This window comes from Olea europaea, chromosome 17, assembly GCF_002742605.1.
Source record: "Olea europaea var. sylvestris chromosome 17, O_europaea_v1, whole genome shotgun sequence".
Classification (NCBI taxonomy): domain Eukaryota; kingdom Viridiplantae; phylum Streptophyta; class Magnoliopsida; order Lamiales; family Oleaceae; genus Olea; species Olea europaea.
The window spans coordinates 23,943,605-23,966,132 of record NC_036253.1 but is presented as its reverse complement, the minus strand read 5'-3'; the positions used below and the strand labels follow the sequence as shown (position 1 = coordinate 23,966,132).

The 22,528-nt window shown below is 33.6% G+C and overlaps 1 protein-coding gene across 2 annotated transcripts; it reads left to right on the top strand.

Annotated features, from left to right (window-relative positions):
* Window positions 1-1,424: 1,424 nt before the first annotated feature.
* On the top strand, window positions 1,425-3,502 carry LOC111365477 (NAC domain-containing protein 104-like). 2 transcript variants are annotated; one of them, XM_022986027.1, is made up of 3 exons: window positions 1,425-2,207; window positions 2,559-2,806; window positions 3,161-3,502. In XM_022986027.1, exons 1-3 carry the CDS (start codon window positions 2,045-2,047, stop codon window positions 3,272-3,274), a joined length of 525 nt encoding a protein of 174 aa, XP_022841795.1. In that variant the 5' UTR covers window positions 1,425-2,044; the 3' UTR covers window positions 3,275-3,502. The 2 variants fall into 2 exon arrangements, with proteins under 2 accessions (XP_022841795.1, XP_022841794.1); XM_022986026.1 differs by having other exon boundaries at window positions 1,441-2,207; window positions 3,088-3,502.
* The last annotated feature ends 19,026 nt before the right edge of the window (window positions 3,503-22,528 follow it).

The window sequence follows — 22,528 nt, the reverse complement described above, 5'->3', positions numbered from 1 at the left end:
AATATTTTCTGAAAACAAAATTTATAGTCGGTTCTGTATGCTCAACAAAGCGAAGTTAGAAAATTGGTTTTGACAAAAACGGGGTTGATTTTATGTATAATTTACATAGTAATGCAGCATAAACCATGTTCTAATTATGAAGAATAGTAGATTAAACCATAAACTACTTGTGGTAAAATGAAAAAATGAGAACCCCGGAGCATATCTCAGTGGTGAAAAGGACAAGGGTAATATATACTCAGCTTTGTTGACAGTCGCAGTGTGAAGGTTCGATTCTTGAAATATGGATTGTGACTCTTTGTGAGCACCAGTATACAGACAGCTCTTGTTTTCTGACCTGTTGGAGCACATCCCGAAATTAACCTCTCTCACGATACTCCAGGGACAAGGCGGTGGGGGACCCTTAAGCTTGGGGTTCAACCTTTTAAAAAATGAAACATGAACCAGCCCTCGGGCATAACCCAATGGTGCAAATAACAAGAGTGAAGTACTTTGAATCTTGCTGGCAGCCGCAGCGTGGGGGTTCAATTCCTGAGATATGGAATTAGACTCTTTGTGGGCATTAGTGTACGAGCAAACTCTTGTTCCATGGCATGTTAGGGCACATTCCGCGATTTACCTCTCTCACGATATTCCAGGGACGACGCGGTGAGAACTTTCAAGGTTGGAGTTCAACCTCTTTTTATTTTTATTTTTTTGAAAAATGAAACATGAACCGTACAGAATCCTATCAAACAAATGTTAAATCTTATTACCAAGTTAATACACAATTGACTTCATCATTTAAGATAGCTAACCTGGCCACCTGTCTACATCATTTAACAATATCTAAACTCCCTTTAATCAACTTTAGCCGAGATAACTTTTACTTTTTCTTCACTAGGTAAACACTTGGATGCAAGCTATTTCTTCTTCTTCTCTTCTTAAACTTTCTATGCATTTACAGGCAGATTTCAGGGCCATTAGCTAAAAGTGGATCAGTTAGATGAAAAGGCTAACCACGATCATAGTTAAATTAACTGAACTGAGTGAATATTTGTCTCGTCATTGTGAGTATAAGCCATGGGGAAATTTAAACTCAATTTGTCCTTGTACGGTGGTCGAAATCAAGGGTCAGTTAAGTGTCTTTACTCTTTAGTAAAATCATGTTTGGAGAATAAAAGTTCCCCTAAAGGCTCTTTACAGTGTACAAAGATTGTTAAAAAAATTAGAAAAATATGAAAATCTTCATCGTACCCAGCCGGGCCCGCAGGTCTTTCGCTGAACCACCAATGTCTCCTAAGGCAGCGACGAGGACGCAACGGTTGGCCACCTGATGAGCCTCACTTTTGAGTTTTTAAACCATTTCCTAGAATCTTCCAAACGAGTCCAAATTAGTAGAAAATGCTGGATTCGTGTAACCTAGCCAATAAGTTAGTGGGGAAAAATCAAATTCCTATAGTGTGAAGGCAAAGTGTTTGTTTGGAAACCCTGGTTACCCTATATCTATAATCACTTATTTGATTGTCACAATTTAAAGTTTTTGTTATTTTCAGTAAAATTTTATCGAGTTCATATTAATTTTTTGGATTGCACACGTTAAATGTTGATATCATTTGGATTAATTTTCATTATCATTATCTTCTAGTCATTTCCTTCATCCACAATTTACTGACCTAAAATGTCAGCTTGCTTTTGATCTAGGTAAATTCAGCATGCATTCAAATTATATTATTAGAAGTTAGCTATGTCAAGATAGCTATAAAAAATTAATGTTTGACAGAACTTAGACACCGCTAAAGTTACTTCAAACACGAAACATATCCACTGATTGCTAAAAGACAGTTTAATATACTTTTCTCCTCTTACCAGCCGCCTTCTAACACTCAGATATGATGCGCAGTGCTCTTTAATTATACTTCGTTCTTTCCATGATTATTTATATTTATATAAATAACAATATTTGTCATTGCACTCTTTATTATGATATATATAACCGCATATAGTCAAGAAAGTCTATAATACAACCACAATATAGAGTTCCTTTTACTTTCATACTGCAGTGATGGAAGAAGACAGATCGACTTTGCCTCCTGGGTTATGTTTTGCTCCGACCGATGAAGAGCTTATCGTTTATTTTCTGTATCAGAAGGCTGCAAGCTTGCCTTGCTACCCTAATGTTATCCCTGATCTTAATCTTTATTCGCCCCATCCTTGGGAATTAGATGGTATAAAATCTCTTCCAGGGTTTTCTTTTTCTGGGTATCTCTAATTTTTTCCATTATAACCCCACATAATTTATGCTCTCTTAATAATACTTCTCGATTATTGAATCTCCGCAAGGGATTCAATTGTGTCAAAGGTTTTGACAAGTGCACGGTTTTCATAAATAGAAGGTGGTGAAATTTGATAGCACGATCTTTGTCCATTCTGATATTAAATATTGAACAACTTCGTTTAAAAGTTCAAGATGGTATTTGTTTAAATTTTATCTTTGACATTGATCACTTTTATGACTAGGATATGCTGTTTCTTTAGTTTAAATGATTTTTATATATTTTTTGTGTTGGCATCTATAGATAAGACCTTTGCGAGTCGAAGACAGTGGTATTTCTTCAGCCGAAAGATGCAAAACCGAACTGCAGAAAATGGATTTTGGAAGGAGATAGGTGTTGATGAGACCATACTTACAAGCACTGGAAACAAAGTGGGAATCAAGAAATATCTTGTGTTTTACGATGATGATGTTCGCTCTGAGAACAAAACCAATTGGATAATGGAAGAATATCGTCTGCTTATTTCCCCAAAAGGACAGAATCAGATCCAAGTAAGAAAACTATATAGTTTAAAAAAATATTATCTTTCGCAAATTCAAAATACAGCTAACTGGATCCGGAAATTATAATTAGAGTTCGACTACATGTACACCCTGTAGACGAGGGTGTACAGGCCCTCACATGGGAAGGGGTCCACGCCCAATAAATGCTTCCGGACAACCTCCCATGTGAGGGACGTGTGTACACCGGGGTGTACATACTTGGGTACAAATGGCTTTTTCCTTGCAATTATTTGGTTACTTAGATATAAGTTTTATGCTACTTTATATAGGACCTGGATGAATGGGTTCTATGCCGCGTTCATGAAGCAAATATAAGTTCTGATGGGTTGAATTTCCCCGAAGGTGATGGTGATGGAGATGGAGATGAGCTCTCGTATCTTGATGAAGTGTTTTTGTCCTTGGAGGATGATCAAGAAGAAATCAATTTTCCATATTAGATCAATCAATCACGTGTAGAAAATACTATATGTTTTTATTCTGTTTAAGTTTATAGCAATCAGAAAGACATATATGTATGTATAGTATGATAAAAAGTGAAAAAAAGAAGTAAAATGATAATAAAATTAAGTACTGTTGTATATATGTGTTCATGTATTTGGGTATTTTAAGAATTGTTCGTGTATTGCAAATATCAGTAGAATACTAGAATGTATAAAGCGGACCGAAGTTGTGATCCTTGAATGATGTGATTAGGTTGAAATGAGGGTTATGATGGGATTTGCAGTAACGTCATATATTTGGACATTTGCTTATAATTAAGCAATTTTCTGTGCGCACGTTATAATGATAGTATCCCTTATTTGAGCTCCATTATCAAGATGATTTTATAAACAACAATTTTTTAAAAGAATATATGGTTTAACAAATAGAATAAAAAAAAAAATTTGAATTCGTGTGTAAAATTATTTTATTGAAAAAATGTATTATTAAAAATAGATTTGAAAGAAAATAAATTTTTAATAATGGAACTCGAACATGAACTATATATGTGTGTGTGCGCACGCGCGCGTATATATGTATTTGAATTCAGAGGACACTAAAAAATATGCTTGCAACAAGAAACACGTAGAGTTTGAAGATTAAATTTAATCCTCAATGAGCATTAGGACAATAGCTAATATCAATAGAAGTTTTACGTCGCATAATTTGTAATGGGTATCAGTGAGGAAGTTATTTTACACTATGAAACGAGGTAAGATTCTGTAGCTCAAAAATGAGAAAATTTCGTTGTTGTTGAGCAACAATTTTGAAAAATAATCTATAAAATCGAATATTTAGACCCAAACACAATTGGAGAGGGTGAATAGGTGCATAATGCAATCATATAATATAAATCAAAGGCATAAAAGTAAAGAACGTCAAATTTGGTGCTGGAGGAAAATCCTTGAAGAACTCATTATAGAGATAAAAAAATATCTACTTAAACCTTGTCAAAAAAATTCACTAGAAAAATAACTTTAAGTTGGTCCAGATACAACTAAACTTTAGTAAATTCTAATCACCCAACCTATAATCACAGAAGAACCTCTTCGATTGTGCAATCTGTATTTTCTTGCAACTCTAAATTTCTTTTTCCTCCGAGTGGATTACTAAAAACGAATTCGTTTGTTTAAGAATATCACTTAAAATGTTATATCTTAAAAATCCTTTTTCCTTTTTAAATTTTTCTTTTTATAATAATGCAAAACAAATGAGACAGAGAAAATGTTATGGTATATGCATGAATATGTAAATATCATGAACAATGAAGATGCATGGACCTAAAAACCTAGTTAATGAGGTACATAAACACTTTTACTATGAAGAGTTATGCGAGCAATGCCACAATTTACAACATAACATCTGACCAAGAGGTTCACTTTACCGAAATCTTCTTAAAAGAAGATATAATCTTAGTGAAATGACTCATCATTTTAGTCAATTGATCCACTTGATTAGTCAAGAATCTAACATAAGTAGTAAGATCTTGATTATTGCTCCTAACCTAGGATTTATAGTATCTAAGTCTAATGTGACCAAACTCATCACAATTATGACAAGTAGGAACAAACCTATGAGCAATTATAGGTTTCAAACTTTGAACCTTAGGTTGAGGGAACCTATGTTGCACAAATAACTTAAGTCATTGGACTCCCACACTCTTAGTCTTGTCAGAGTCAGGGACAAACTTGGTTTTCGATGGGGGGTAGCAGTATGAGGACTTCCTCCTTTATAGCCTAAACTTCTCCTATTACCAGTAGATTTGTTCAGTCCTAAGATATTATCAAGCTTCTTAAAATCACTAGAAAAAAATTGAAGTTGATTACTATATTTCTCTAGATTACTCGTAAGAGATTTAACCTTAATATCTAAGGACTCTTTCTCATCCCTCAACTCATTCAATCTTCTAGTTAACTCCTCAAGTTTGATCACTAAACTATTATTTTCTAGCTCAAGATTATGCAATTTCTTAAGGGTGTAGCTATTCACCTTTTTCAACTTAACGCACTCCTCAAACAATTAGTCAAAAGCCTCATAGATGTTACGCTCATTTGCTGATTCTTCTTTTGAAGAGTCAGATTGCTCTTTGTCCTCAAATGTCTCACTTTTATCTACAAATTCACTCTTAACCACAAAAGTGAATGCTAAATATTTCCCTCCCTCATCAAGATCGGAATTCTCACTTCAATTATCAGAGCTAGACTTGTATCAATTACTTAGGATTTTCTTGTTGCTTGGGCGCTCGAATTTAACATGTCCAAAACTCTGGCACTCATGACGTATCACCAATTGAGACCTTTTCTAGGCTTCCTAGTATCTCTCTTCTCTCTTTTATCATTCCTATTTTCACTAGAGTCACGTTTAACATATTGGGAAGTCTCTTATATTTCTAAAGAACTTCTTAAATTTCCTAACTAGGTAGGCGAACTCTTCATCCTTTAGGGTGTCATTATTAGTCTAATCACAAGTCTCTTCCAAAGTGTTTAGGGCTAAAGACTTATTTTTCTTAAAGTATGGTATGCTAAGTTCATTTGTTTGGAGAGATCCTCCAAGTTCTGCTATCTTAATAGCATTTAGATCTTTGCTTTCCTCAAAAACTGTTGCCTTAAGTCTAAATCTCTCAAGTAGAGATCTCATAACTTTCCTCACATCTTAGCATCGAGAATTCTCTTACCTAAGTTGAAACTAGAATTCAAGTATCAATTCAGATGAATATAGAATCCATCAAATGATTCATCCTCTTTCATCATAATTTCTTCAAATCATGTAGTCAACATTTGTAGCTTGGAGTTTATCATGGTCTTAGTTTTCTCGTGTTGTTTCTAAAGTATCACAAACATCCTTAGTAGCCTCCACATCAACACAGGCTTAAACTTTTCGAGGAAAACAGTCATACATATGGCATGGACACATCTGCTATTCCAATTACACTCAACTTGATCATCTTTAGTCCAAGTAGAGCCATCTATAGGCGTAACAACACCAACAGATGTAGATGGGGCAGTTCAACGTTTTTCTACACTAACCCCAACTTTTTCATTCATAAACTTTAAAAAAACTCTCATTCTAATCTTCTAGTAAATATAATTGCTTCTGTCTAAATATGAAAGGACAGAAAGTGATTTACTCTTCTAGAATAAAATGGATCATGGATCGAATTATACTCTAATACCATTTCAAAAATAATCTTTAAAATCAAATGTTTAGACCCAACACCTATTAGGTGTATAATGAGAAATTAAAATAATCTTAATCAATACAAAGCTACAAGTCACTTATTTATTGTTTCTAGATTATTAAGTTTAATATCAAATTTAAACCTTAAATGTCAATCATGCAATATAGATCAAAATCATAAAGTAAAGAATACCAAATTTGGTAACGAATGAAAATCTCTTGAAGAATTCTTCACATAGATCAAAACCATCGAGCAAACCTTGCAAAAAAGATCCATTATAAAAGATAAATTACAGTTGGTCCATACACAATTAAATTTCAATAGACGCTAACAAGCCAATTTGTAAATCACTGAAGAACCACTTCGATTATACAACATATGCTTTTTAGAAAGTCTAGACTACTTTTGCCTTTGTGTGGATCATCAAGAATGAACTCGTTCTGGAACAACTGAAACTCCAATTGTCTCTTCCCAACTTTAGAACTATGAATGCCTATTGGTGATTGTAATGATTCTTTGTGTTTGATCTTTGGATCTTTTCTCTTTTGATTTCGTGATTGAATCAAAAGAATTAAAGAATATGTTTTTGATATATAAAGGATGTTCTCTTGTATGAATAATTGATCAATCAATTACGAAAGATATTTAGAAATTTTTTTGCTTTGATATTGTGGTTGAATCAAGTGATCTTTGGATTGAGTTATTGATAGTCAATAATATGTTTTCTTGAATGAAAATAGTTCAACCCAGATATCACCACCACTCGAGCACAAGAGATGCAGCCAGCAAGCGAAGGCACGATGCTTAAGTTCTTGGCACTCGGACGACGGAGCTATTTGTTTCCTCAAGTGTTGATGGCATGGATAGCTATCAGCTTTGCAGCTATTTTTTATCCTTGTTTCATCTTTGACTCATTCAAGATATGTACTACCCACCATCAACTATTTCATTTTAATTAGAACTTAAAAAGTATGATTTTGGACAGGGAACTAGCCAATACAATTTGGCCCTAACAAATTGTAATTTTCGTCATTCTTTTTAAAGCAATTGTTGTCACTTGTTATAATTATAGTTTCAAAATGATTATTTCACTAATTTTTTTTATTGCTAATAAAGATTAAAACTAATAAAATAATATATTAGAGAAAACAAATAAGTAATAATTGAAAATGAACGAAATGTAAAAAAATTATTTTTATAAATGATAAGTCCGGATTATTAGTTAGTTTCTCGTTAGAGAGCTGAAGACTCAATATTGACAATGTATTTCAAGTGTTCACAAGAAAAAACATGTTTGATCACCCAACTTACATGATTATTTGTTAATAGTCACTTCTTTTGTGAAATTCATCACATTAGCCACTTATCCCTTGTTTGAGCCCATTTTTTAGAAATTCATTTTTTCCAAACCCATTTTGAATCACACCCTCTCAATAAAATAATTTCACACATAAATTCAAAAAATTTCCTATTTTTTAAGCAGACATTTTCAAAAAACTACTATTACAAATTTCATTTTTCCAAAAAAATGGAGCTCCAATAAACCCTTCATTTTTGGACCGTAATAGATAATGTATAGTATCTTAATGCATCTTAAGCAAATAAATCTTAAATAATACAATTTGTTTATAATAAATTAATTGGCCACGATAGTTTAATTAAAATATTTAACTTTTATGAATTTATAGAGATGAAGAAAGCACCGTATCATGTGTTTCATATCACGTGTTATTTTAAGACCTATATGGTTTGGATAGATGAGCGAATCGATCCTTGTCTTCCCAATATGTGAGATCCTAAGATTTATATAACATCATATACATCCTTATGACTTTTGACTATTTTTAATATGTTATCTTAGTGTTGCTACTTTAGCATATTACCAAAACTATGATTGATTCGGTTTAAGCACTCTTGTGGTTATACTGGCAATTATAAGGTAAAAGATAGTGCTAAACATGGGCATCATCATGTGACGCGACAAGATTAATGTTCATTTAATGCTCACATAATATGTATTTCAAGTCTGTGGGTATAACTCTGTATTCTTGCTTTATTACTTTGTATATATTATTTTTTTTAGATATTGAAAAAGAAAAAAAAACTAAAAAATTCAAAATTAGAAAAATAATTCAAAAATTATTTTGTCTTACATGTGTGCTAGTGTGAGTGGATAGCTTTGTCATCTATGATGATATTATTTAAAATTGTTTATGATTCGTCAAATTGTGAATGGGCAATGTCACTTCAGTTAATTTGAAACTTGTGTCCAAGTGATAGTGTGATATTTTTAGCACAGTAGTGTTCCCTATCACTATGTTTTTTGTGTTGATTACATGGATATTGTAATACATAAGTTATCAAATTAAATCTGTTAACACTAAACTTTGAGGTCAAATATGTCATGCTAACAAAAAAAATGAAAACAAAAGCAAACAAAATTGGAAAATGTTAGGCGGTGGTTGATTGTATACATATTAATTAAATCCATTTCATTCTAATCCATTTACATACAATCTATTCACACACAAAACATATGCACAAACAGAGGAGCCGAGATACAGAGAAAAAAGAAAGAGAAAAGAGGAAAGAAAGGAGGAAGAGGAAGAGGAAGAGGAAGAGGAAGAAGAGAGAAAAAAAAAAGGAAAGTTCGCCAATGTTGTTAGAAAGTATTTCTACTATTAAGCTTAAATTCTTCAATTCAAAAGTTAGTAAAAAGATACTCATTTAATAGCTATGTTTAATTTTAGAGTTGTTAGATTATTAGTTTAAATTCAATTTTATTGAAAGGGAACTATTAAATTAAGTATAATAGTTATGAAATTAAGTTAAAGGAAAGAAAAATAGTTTAAGCGATTAAAGGAATTGGGAAAAATGCTTAAGTATAAAAATATTATGATTTAGAATTGCCTATTTAATTATTGTACTTAAAATGGTTAATTTTTAATCTAAAAATTATATCATATTTTAGATGAGACAATATGGAGATCGAGACAATCTACCATTGAGTTGATTTTGCATATATAGTTCTGTGAATGGAAAAACTTAAACAATTTCAAGTATTAATAAATTGATTATACTATTATATTATATTATATTGGATTATGTGAATTATTTCAGCTACATGATTATTATAAAATGTTCTCTCATTATGATATAGGTGGAATTACGAAGATTATAAGTGAATTACTTGTGAATAAGAATAAGAGACGTATGTTTTATTAACCACTACAAGGGCATCGAGATATGCGAGGCATTTCATTGTGTTGGCTACAAGTGAGACTTCTCAGGTGATCGGAAGGGAGTTAGGGGATGTGCCTTTGACGATCACTGGAGAATTGACCACTTGTTTGTGTTGTTGTGATACGATGATTATTGACATCTCGAGCGGAATACTTCTTGGATGATCATGAGGGTTATCAGGGGATGTACTTCTAGCGATCAAAGGAAGATGGTCCATTCGACTGTGATATTACGATTATTGGCATTTCGGGTGGGATATTTCTTGGGTGATCATGGGGGCTATTAAGGGATGTACTTATGATAATCATAGGAGGATGGGCCACTCAACTTTGTCCAGTTGATTATTGATTACTGATGTTGATATTACCTAAAGCTCTATCTAATACCTAGCAGGTGTGTCAAGAGCCCAATAAAAATGAAAGTTTCAAATGAAAATGTTTTGAGTTTACAATGATTATTTTCTCATATCTGCGAGATGATATTTTTAAGTATTACAAAAATGTTTATTATTATTATTATTATGATTATCATCATCATCATCATCATCATCATAACATGTTAATGATGTAGACTCAATTTTGATAAAAATATATAAATGAATAAGTGTAATTATTTTCGAACTTCTCCACCCATTAATCTGTCAATTCATAAATTCTATCAAGATTTTTTTATTAGGTCGCAGTTGAATTGAGGGGCATCTTTGGAGTTGAGCCTTGATTTTAGAGATTGTCACGTGAAAGAGTTTGCTCGTATGACCTATTTTACAAAGCACGTAGTCAATGTTTCGGGACACATGTTCATTTTTAGATATGATTTTACATCACTTATAGATAGTTATGAGGCCCACTATGTATTTTCATCCATATGTACATTTCATGTTATTTTCATAGTAAAAGTTGAAATTTCAACTTATTTATATTGTGTTGTACTTTTTTGGGATTGTGCATAGTGAATTACAGATTAGTCCTATTTAAAAAGAGAATAATACTGAAATTCTATTTAAAAATAATTTATAAAGCATAGCCTATTATAATAGTCTTGATGGTGGTTCCAACTTTCAATTGGTATCTATCATCAGTGCACGTTACATTTCGGGTCCACTAGCATTTTTAGTTTGGTATTAGAGAATGCTTTACAGTCCATAAGCTTGCATTGTACATACATTTTGATGTTTAGCATATCATGCATAATTGTAGGTGAATCATGCCTTGTGGTGGCAGAACTCAAAGGTTCCAAGATATGTTGCCCCAGGCTCACATTGTTCCTGATAGAAATGAACTTAGAGGATTCAAGAGAGTAGATAAATCAGTTACCAGCCTCCTAAATATCAAGGATAGGGAAATGTAGTTGAAAATGATCCTATGTTGTTAAAAGAATTGCTATTGTGGTTGCTTCTGCTATGCAAGGTACTAACAAAGATTTCAGTACTGAGAGGGTTACAAAATAAGGTGCTAAAGTTTTCATAGGCACAACTAATCCTATAGTTGCTTTGACATGGATGATCGAGATAGACGGTCATTTGCCATTATAGGTTGTCCAGATGATCAGAAGTTGCGTTTTGCCACTTCTTCTTACTAGAGGAGGGTGCATATGATTAGATACAATCAGTATAGAGCACATATCGAGACCCTTCTATTATCACTTGGACATATTTCATATGCATCTTTTATGATGCTTGTTACCTTCGTTCATATAAAGATGTAGAGCATGAGGAATTTTTGAAGATAGTACAAAGACAGATGACTGTTACAAAATATCAGGTGAAATTCATTGAACTTTCAAAGTATGCTCAAGTTTTGGTTAGCAATGAAATTGATAAATGTAGACAGCTTGAAAATAAGTTAAGAAAAGAAATCAGGTCAGTAGTGATGGTTGCAGTTTGGAACAAATTTGACAAATTGGTTGAATTAGCTTTGAGAATAGAGAATAGTATTTCTAATAGAACAATTGGTGGAGAGCAAACAAAGTTCAAAATAAGCAATAATCAGATGTTGGCAATTATTTCTAACTATAGACACAAAGGGGTGGTAAAGGATTTTGGCCTGGTGTGTCCAGTTCAAGTCAATTCAAGCCCAGATCACGAGAAAGTCTGGTCCTCAATTTAGTCATAGTATTGTGTAGCAACTATTGACTAGCCGTCTTGATACTCAAGGTTCTTTTCAACAATCATTTATCCCTAGATAGGATGATAGCTTCAACAATGCTAGATTTCCATATTGTCACTTATGTGGACGATCTCATCTCGAAGAGTGTTAAAGTTCAACGGAGTTAGTGTTTGTTATCATTGTGGCCAAGACAAACACCTTGGAAGGAACTGTCCAGTTTTATCAAAGAAAAGTGGCATGTAATAGAGAATATTTCCTCAATAAAGTTTGATAGTACAATATAGAATCAAATCTAGAAAGATGCTTTGGCTAATAGAGCAGATGCAAACAGCGCGTTCCAGTCCAATATTGCAAGTAATAGTGGTACTAAATCAAAAGGTCAAGTACCACGACCGAAGACCTAGGGAAAGGCGTTTGCTATGATTCAGCAGGCTGCAGAGAAGTCATCAGATGTTATCATTGGTATGTTGTCTATTTTTTAATAGAGATACTCATGTTAATTGATCCTGGATCTATGCATTCTCTTATTTCATTTGCACTTGCTTTATATGTGAACCAAAAACCTGAACCTCTAGGCAGTTGTTTGTTAGCGGGTATGCAAGTAGGTAAATCACTATTAGCAGACAATATATATCAAGATTGTGGGATTAAGATTAATGAGCACAGGTTGGAAGGCAAATTTGATACCTCTTGGCATAAATGATTTTGATATTATTTTGGATATGGATTTTCTAGCTACAAATCAAGACTTTAGTTGACTATTTTCGAAAGGTGGTTAGATTTAGAAAACCAAAATAGCCTGAAGTTATATTCAATGGACAGTATAGAATCTTACTATCGTGTGTGATATCCACTACTGATGCTGGAAGATTACTAAATAAAGGTTGTCATGCATATTTAGCTCATGTGATTAATACGCTAGAAAAATAAAGCTCGACGACATCCCAATGGTCACAGACTTTTCGATGTATTTCCAGAAGAACTATAGAGTTACCATCAGACAAAGATATTGAGTTCACTATAGATTTTATTCTAGGAACTGCACTATTTTACTGGCACATATAAAATAACTCTAGCAGAATTGAAAGAGCTAAAAGTTCAATTGCAAGCGTTGGTAGACAAGGTATTTATTAGACCTAGTGTATCTCTATGGGGAGCACCAGTTTTATTCATGAAAAAGAAAGATGACATTATGCGATTGTGCATAAATTGTAGACAGTTGAACAAAGTGACAATTCGCTATAAATATCTCTTTCCACATATTGATGATCTGTTTGATCAGCCTCACGGTATTGTAATATTTTTAAAAATTGATTTACGTTCTGGATATTATCAACTTAAAATCAAGGATAGTGATGTGCCGAAAATTGTGTTTTAGGACAAGGTATGGTCATTATAAGTTTCTCGTGATGTCATTTGTGTTGACCAGCGCACCTGCAAAATTTATGGATATGATGAATGGAGTGTTTCGCCCGTATTTAGTCAGATTTGTGATTGTATTCATTGATGATATATTAGTGTACCCTCGAGATCATGATGAGCACACAGAGTATCTCAAAATCATTTTGCAGACTCTATGCTATAAGTTGTATGCTAAATTCAATAAATATGAATTCTTGCTATAGAGTTGTATTTTTTGGACATGTTATATCAGCAGAATGCACAGAAAATTGAAGCAATGATGAAATGGGAGAGGCCTACTAATATGATAGAAATACGAAATTTTCTTGGCTTAGGAGATTATTATCGTCGTTTTGTAAAGGGATTTTTTAAAATTACTCAACCTTTGACCAGTTTGACTCGAAAAATGCTAAATTTATTTCAAATGAAGATTGCGAGAAAAAAATTCCTAGAATTGAAGAATCGTTTAGTTTCAGCTCTAGTTTTTACTCTTCCATCTCCAATGAAAAGTTTATGATATATAGTAATGTTTTACGTCGGGTTCTTGGTTGTGTTTTGAGACGGAATGGGAAGATTATAACATATTCTTCCAGATAGTTAAAGAGACATGAGCTGAGTTATCCTACACATGACTTACAACTAGCTGTAGTCGTTCTAGCCTTGAAGATTTGGAGACATTATTTGTATGGCGAGAGATGTTAGACATATACAGATCATAAAAGCTAAAGTATATTATTGATCAGAAAGAGTTGAACTTGAGACAAAGAAAATGGTAGATTTGATAAAAGATTATGACTGTAAGATTGATTATCATCTATGGAAAGCCAATGTAGTTGTTGATGCTTTCAGTAGAAAGACATCTAGTTCTACGACCCAGACTAATGCAGTATGTTTTTCCTTGTTTGGTGAGTTCAGAGTTCACATGTTCAATTGTCAATAGCAAGTGTAAGTGAACGATCGGTCCCGAATCACGCTAATGGACTCGACAAAATGTCGTCACCGATGGTAGATACCAGCTAAATGTCGGACCCACCACCAAGGTAATCTTGACCTACTTTGATTGTGACGAATTTTTAAAAGAATTTGTTAGAGTTTCCTCTAAAATATAGCCTAAAACCACCAGAACAATAATCAACTTTCTTAAATCTGTATCATATAATTTAAAATAAGATACATCAGCCCCTCAAAATTTAAACTATTTAAAATAAAAAGAACTAAAATTAAATTTACATTCCTATACAAACTAGAAGACTCCAAATGCACAACATATACCAAAAATGCAATAAGCCCATGATATGGATACAGTTCTTGACAAAAATGCTTGTATCCCAAACATGTGAACTACATAAACCAACAAAATAAATCATACAAATAATGATAGTGTAGCCCAACCCAGTAAATCAACAGGCTCCAATCTACTCAACTTAGCTACTATCTGATAAGAAAAGTGTGGCAAAATATATGAACTTGTAACTTTGTGAGTGGATATTTTTCAAATAAGTATATATTTTCCATTTATGCCAAATTTTTGAAAATTAGTATATAATAAAAATATCATTTTACGGCAATATAAGCTAAAATCTTTATTCTTTAAACAAAAATAACCAAATTATGTAATTTGAAAATTGATAAGCTGTAAATTACTGAAAATCACACCAAAAGGGTACACAAAATAATCCTACACATGTATCGATTAATACCGATATACATGGTAAATCTATTAAATTCTGTAATTTCGAAATTATGGCCATATACGTGCAGAACGGCCCAAATGCTATAATATGGTTATAAACTATAGAAACATATTCACAATAATGCAGAATGGGTAAAATCACCATAACCAATCATACACAGTGGAGCCACATTCACACCAGTGCACAGTAGGTAAAATAATCATGTGGGGTCATATACTGTGGAAACACATTCACACAAGTGCAGAGTGGGTGAAATAACTATACGTGGTCAACACTGTGGAAACACATTCATACCATTGCAGACTAAGGTAAATCACCTGGGTACTTTTTGGTATTTTTAAAATAGCTTTAGCTATGCTAAACAGGCAATACTCATATAACATGCTAATGAAATAATTTAATTGAACTGAATTTAACTATAAAAAGAACTGACTATAAAATATATTCTAAAAATCATACTGTCAACTCATCTTATAAAATAGGTAACTATCAACAAATTTTTTCCACTCACGTAATATAAGCTATAGTCTATGATGATTTGTAGGCCTTTCCAATCTCTTCGTCATCCCTGATATATGATACAAGATAACCAATTTGACCACTTTCAAATCAAGAAACCTTTTATCTCTAATTATATAATGCTTAAACTAAATTTCTCGATACTTGAATAATTTTTTCAAAATTTTCTTTAATTAATTGAAGCTAATTCCACTTTCTATTCCCTGCACCAATAACTAATTCATTGAAATAACCTTCATCCAAAGCTTAAAAATAATTATCCCTTTTAGTCAAGTGAAAACTAGTAATCACACTACAACCAATTTAATATGCATCTTGTTCCATAAAATCATTCTTTCAAGTGAATAATTTCATGAACATAATCATTTCCACTAACAATACTTAATAAAGAATCCCAAATAAAAATTCTAGGGTTTGCCCAAAAACTGATATTTCTTACCTTAATGAAGCTGAAAATTAAAGAATCAACAAACTTAAGCTCCGATTTATACTCATATAACGTAAATCTGAAAATTCATACAACAAGTTCAAACCCTAGAAATTTAACATAAAATTATTCCTTACTTCTTGAAGAAACTAAAGAGAAGAGAGAATGAAAATAAGCCCGAACTACCTAATTTTCCTTTTTCTTCTCCTCATCTTTTTCCTTTACTTCTCCATTTTCTTCCTTTTCTTTCTTTCTACCATTTTTTGCTTCTCTGCCCATTCCTCTCTCTATATGTGCATATCCAAGTGAAAAAAATGGGCCATTTGTTTAATAATTAGTGGGCACTTACTCATATTTGCAAAGGGAGTTCCTCAACTTTCATTTAATGTAATATTTAATCCTTTGACGTCCAAAATATATACGTAGATCCCAATACTAAATTTTATCCTTCTTAATCCTTCAAATATTGTCAATCAGCAAAATAAAATCCAATAAAATAATTTATTTCATTTTAATCCTTATTTGAATTTGACTTTGACGAGTCAATTTTTGATTTTTGACTAGAAAAAATGTAACAATAGGAGCATTGTTTGCCAACTTCAAATTGAGGCCTACTTTGATTGACATGGTTAAAGAAGCTCAAACTCAAGATTCAGTGTTGACCAAATTGAAAGAAGAAGTTATTAAGGGTAAGCATGCAGTTATACCATTTGAGGTGACGGAACTTTAGTTATAGGAAGCAGATTATGTGTTCCAGATTATCCAAAATTGAAGAGATTCTAGAAGAGTCACATTGTTCAACTTACGCCATGCGTCTAGGTAAAATGTATCATATGCTCAAAGAACACTATTGGTGGCATGGAATGAAGAGAGAAAATAGCTGAGTTGTATCCAGATGTCTCATTTGCTAGCAAGTAAAACCAAATCGTCGAAAACCAGTAAGATTGTCACAAACATCGCCTGTTCCTTAGTGGAAATGGGATCACATTACTATGGACATCTTATTTGGCTTCCACGTACTCAGAGTGGGCATGATGGCATATGGATTATTGTAGACAAATTCACGAAGACTGTCAAATTTTTGCCTATTAAAGTCACTTACTCACTAAATAAATTGATAAAAATATATGTTGATGAGGTAGTTAGTTTATATTGGGCACTAGTATCTATTACTCCAAATAGAAGTTCTTGTTTCACTTCTAAATTTTGGCCTAGTTTACAAAAAAGTTATGGGTACTGAACTTCATTTCAATACACCTTTTCATCTACAAACAGATGGTCAATTGGAAAGAACTATACAGACTTCAAAAGACATGTTACAAGCTTGTGTACTACAATAGTTTAAAGGGAATTGGGATACTCATCTTCGTATATTGAAGTTTTCTTATAATAAGAGTTATCATTCAAGTATAGAAATGACTCCTTTTGAAGCATGGTAGAAAATGCAAACCTCTAGTATGTTGGAATGAAGTGGGTAAAAGGGAATTATTAGGTCCAGAATATGTTTAGATGACTGCCGAGAAAGTGGGGATAATTAAAGAAAAGTTAAAGACAACTCAAGATAAATAGAAGAACTATCAGATAGATGCAAAAGAAACCTTGAATTTGAAGTTGGGGATAGAGTTTTTCTACGATTATCGCCATGGAAAGGTGTTATCAAAATGGGTAAATGCTATAAAATTGAGTCTGAGATAAATTGGCCTATATGAACGCATTGGTCTAGTTGCTTATCGATTGGCTTTGCCAACAGAATTGTCCAGAATTCAAGATGTATTTCATGTTTCCATGCTCCGTAAATATATTGTAGATTTGTCTCATGTTTTGGAATCACAACCAATGGGATTGAAGGAAAATCTTACATATGAAGCAGAACCAGTTAAAATATTGGATAGAAAAAAATGTCTTGCGTAGTAAGACTATTCATTTAGTTAAAGTTTTATGGAAGAATCATGCTATAGGAGAAGCAACAAGGGAAAATGAAGAGTGGATGCATTCTCAATATCCACGACTTTTTCATATTTAATCAGTTGAATTTATAGGACGAAATTCTTTTAAGAGAATAAATTTTGTAATACATAACTTATCAAATTAAATTTGTCAACACTTAACTTTGAGGTCAAATATATCATGCAAACCAAAATTAAATCCATTTATATACAATCTATTCACACACAAAACATATATACACACAAAGAAGCCGAGATACAGGGAAAAAAAAAAGAAAAAAATAGGAATTAAAGGCAAAAAAAAAAAGAAAAAAAAAAAGAGAAAAACGAAGAGAAGAAAACTAGAAAAGTTAGCCAACATTTTTTGGATAAGGTAAGTGTATTATATTTAAAGTGTAAAAATAAAGTATAAATCACAGAGGCATACCCCAGGAAACTAGGTTAGGAATGTCTTCTAACACCAATAACATAACCCTAGATTAGTGTTCATATCCTAACAACGACACTAAAAAATAAACAGAAAAAACAATATCTCGAATAACAACAAGCTCATGTTTAGGAGCCTCACCATGGGTCCTAGCATTGCGCTCACTCCATATAGCATAAATCGAAGCCGCAAACATCAACTAAATGACGATGGATTGCATTAACCTACGACGAAATTGTTGCATCCAAGAAAAAGTATCTGCCTAACTCCGTTGAGCCCAAGTAAGTTACATTTTGCATGTAGAGCATGCCAAACACGCTCATAAAATGGGCAAGCAAGAAATAGATGATCCAAATCCTCCACTGAACAACCACACAGTACACAACAAATAGACTGTACCAAACCAAAACGAATAAGCTTTGACTGTGTGTAGATGCCACCTAGAATTGCTAGCTAAAGGATAAATGCATGATGTGGAATACATTTAGGGAACCATACAATGTGATACCAAGTCACCCTGGGGCATCGAAGTCGAAGAGACTTCCAAGAATTCCGAACAGAGAAGACTCCATACACATCATCCACCCATCGTAATACATCCTCTCTATTACCATCCGGTCAAAAGGTATCAAGCGTATCTCGCATCAAGTCAGACAAAGTTAGGGAACGAACTGATGGCCACCTCCAAGTATTACCCTCAACAATATCAGCCACCTTAGCTATTATGCTCAATCTGGATTCACGAATGACCCTCTCACCAAGAATTTTCTCTAAGGGGCCAAGAAGATGCCAATTATCATACCAAAGCGAAACACATCTACCATTACCAATTCTATATTTTATTTTGTCTCTCCTTATATCCCGGAGTCCAAGAATCTTCCTCCAACTCCAAAAGCAATCCCCAGGACACTTCAATTTTCAAATGCTCCATCCTCTAAGTAGATAACACCGTGCCCATGAAACCCAAAGAAAGGAAGCAGAATCCATACAAAGGGACCAAAGGTACTTTAACATGGCAACCTTATTCCAAATCATCAAACTCCGCAGACCTAAACCACCCTCCTCCTTAGGCACACAAATTTTAGCCCAAGCCACTTTAGCCCCACCGGTGCCAAGGTCACTACCTTTCTACAAGAAGGCCCGTAGTGAATCTTCCACTTGCTTGATCACAGCCTTAGGTAAAAGAAAAACAGAAGACCAATAGACCTGAATAGAAAATAACACCGACTTAATAAGTTGTAGCCTACCTGCATAGGAGAGCGTTCAACAAGTCCAACTCTTAACCCTAGCTGTAATACAATCCACTAACAGCTTACAATCTAAAGCTCGAAGTTTGGTAGAGATAAGTGGAACACCAAGATGACGTACCATAGCACGCCTACCTTATACCTCAAAAAATCAAGCAACTGATCCTTAAGATATAAGGAAACATCACTGGCAAATATATTACTCTTATCTGGATTAGGAATAAATCCAAAAAGAGCTTTGAATCGATTAAAGCATTCCCCAATGAGAGATACAGAACCAACCTCAACTCTACAGGAGACCATAAGATCATTAGCAAAACACAAGTGAGTGATCTTCTTCTTCTCACACCTCTAGTGGTATTTAAAATTCTGTTTAGCAACCATCAACCCCATTAACCCTGAAAATACCTCCATTGCCAAGACAAACAAATACGATGACAAAAGATCTCCTTCTCTCAAACCTCTTCCACCAGCAAAGAAACCATACAGCTCCCTATTAATGGAAATCGAAAATCGAGTGGTAGTGACACACTCAATAATCCATCCAATAACTTTCTCCGGAAAACCAGGCACCATTAAAATCGCAAAGAGGAAATCCCAACAAACAAAATCATATGCTTTCATAAGATCCACTTTAAGAGCGCACCTAGGCAATCCTCATCTATGGTGATAATTCCTCAACAACTCTTGGGAAAGAAGGATATTATCACAATATGCCTACCTTTAACAAAAGCAGTTTGTTGAGGTCCAACAATGTCTAGGATCACCATTTTAACTCTATTGACAATAAGCTTAGCAATGCATTTATAAATAGTATTGTAATAAGAGATAGGTCTAATGTTCTTTACCTGAGAAAGATTTGGAACCTAAGGGACCAGTCAATGGTAATAGCATTAGCTTGCTTCAATAGATGCCCCAAGTCAAAGAAAGACTTGATAGTACATAGAGCATCATTCCCCACAATACTCCAAGTCCTCTTGAAGAAACCTGGATTAAAACGATCTGGTCTCAGAGCCTTGTTGTCTTTCAAATAGAACAAAACCTCCTTTATCTCATCAAATGACACATCTCTATCAAGGTCTTCATTCTGCACTACTGAGATACTCTTAGGAAGGGCTTTTCGAAGCAATTCTATATCTGGACTCTCACCACTAGGCTGCCGACCAAGGGAATTTTAATAGAATGCAACAATAGCTTCAGTGACCTCATGCGGCTCCTCCACTCTAGTACCATCATCTTTACAAATGGAAACCATCTTACTCTTGCCATAGTGACTTTTCATAGCCTTGAAGAAGAAAGCAGTGTTCTAGTCTCCTAAATTCAGCCACTTAACATGAGCTTTTTGTCTCAAAAAGTCATCCTTCGCCCTAATCAACTCACAAAGTTCCTTATGTAACCGAGCCTCCTCCCTGTGTAAAGATGAATCCAAAGGCGAATGCTGATCAAACATTGAACTTGCTCTAAATCAGTTCGAGCTCGAGTAACTCTTGTAGGTAGATTTGAAAAATGCTCCTTATTAAAATCTTTCAAGGCAAGCTTCAGCTTCTTCAACTTTGAACACAAACAAAACATAGCAGTTACAACGACTGCTTCACTCCAGACCTAAGCCACCAAAGGAAAGAAATCCAGGTGATCCATCCAGTAATTAAAGAAACGGAATGGAATTTCCATACATGGTAACTCAGCAAGTTGCACAACCATAGGAGAATGATTCGACATACCAGCAGTAAGAAAAGTAGCTGCCAATCCATGAAACGCATCCTCCCACTTCTAACTCACCAATACACGATTAAGTTTCTTGAGAATAGGATCAGACATTAGACCATGTATATAGACAGTCGTTAAACTTCATATCATCTAACCCCACTATTACCATGCAATTCCTAAGATCATCTTGCCATCTAGGCCAAGTAGAAGAACCACCTTCCACTTCTGAAGAGAAGAGAACAGAATTGAAGTCACCCATGACCACCCATGGAAAGTATGCACAACCTCCATTCCTAGCTACTAAATCAGCCCATAGATCATCCCCATATGCCACTGACACCACACAACTCCATTTACCACTACATGCATTAACATGAACATGGATAGCTTGAGCAAAGTAGCTAGATTATTAGTTAAATTCAATTTTATTTAGAATGAACTATTGAACTACGTATAATAAGCTATGAAATTAAATTAAAGGGAAGAAAAAATAGCTTAAGTGATTAAATAAATTGGAAAAATTGCTTAAATATAAAAAGATTAGAAGTTAGTATTGCCTATTTAATTATGGAAGTTACATAAAATGGTTAATTGTTAATCTAAAAAACTATATTATATTTCAGGCAGCAATAAGGAGATCAGGACAACCTACAACCCGATTTCATTTTCCATACATAGTTCTATGAGTGGAAAAATTTAAAAATTTTCAAGTATTGATAAATTGATTATATTATTACGTTATGTGGGATTATGTGAATTATTTCAACTACATGATTATTATAAAATGTTCTCTCACTATGACATAGGTGGAATTACGAAGGTTGTATGTGGATTACTTGTGAATTAGAATATGCGATATATGTTTTATTGACCACTACTAGGGCACCGAGGCAAGCTATTGTGTTGGCCACAAGTGAGACTTCTCGGGTGATCGGAAGGGTAGTTAGGAGATTTGTCTTTGGTAATCATAGGAGGATTGACCACTTGCTTGTGCCATTGTGATATTGTGATTATCGGCATCTCTAGTTGAATATTTCTTGGGTGGTCATGGGGACTATCAGGAATGTACCTGTAGTGATCACAGGAAAATGGTTCACTCGACTGTGATATTGTAATTATTAGCATCTCCAGAGGGATACTTCTTGGGTGATCAAAGGGTTGTCAAGGGATGTACCTCTAATGATCACAGGAGGATGGGCCACTTGACTATGCCTAATTGATTATTGATGTTGATACTACACAGAGCTCTATCTGGTACATAGTAGGTGTATCAAGGGCCCAATAAAAATGAAAGTTTCAAATGAAAATATTTTGAGTTTAAATTGATATTTTCTCA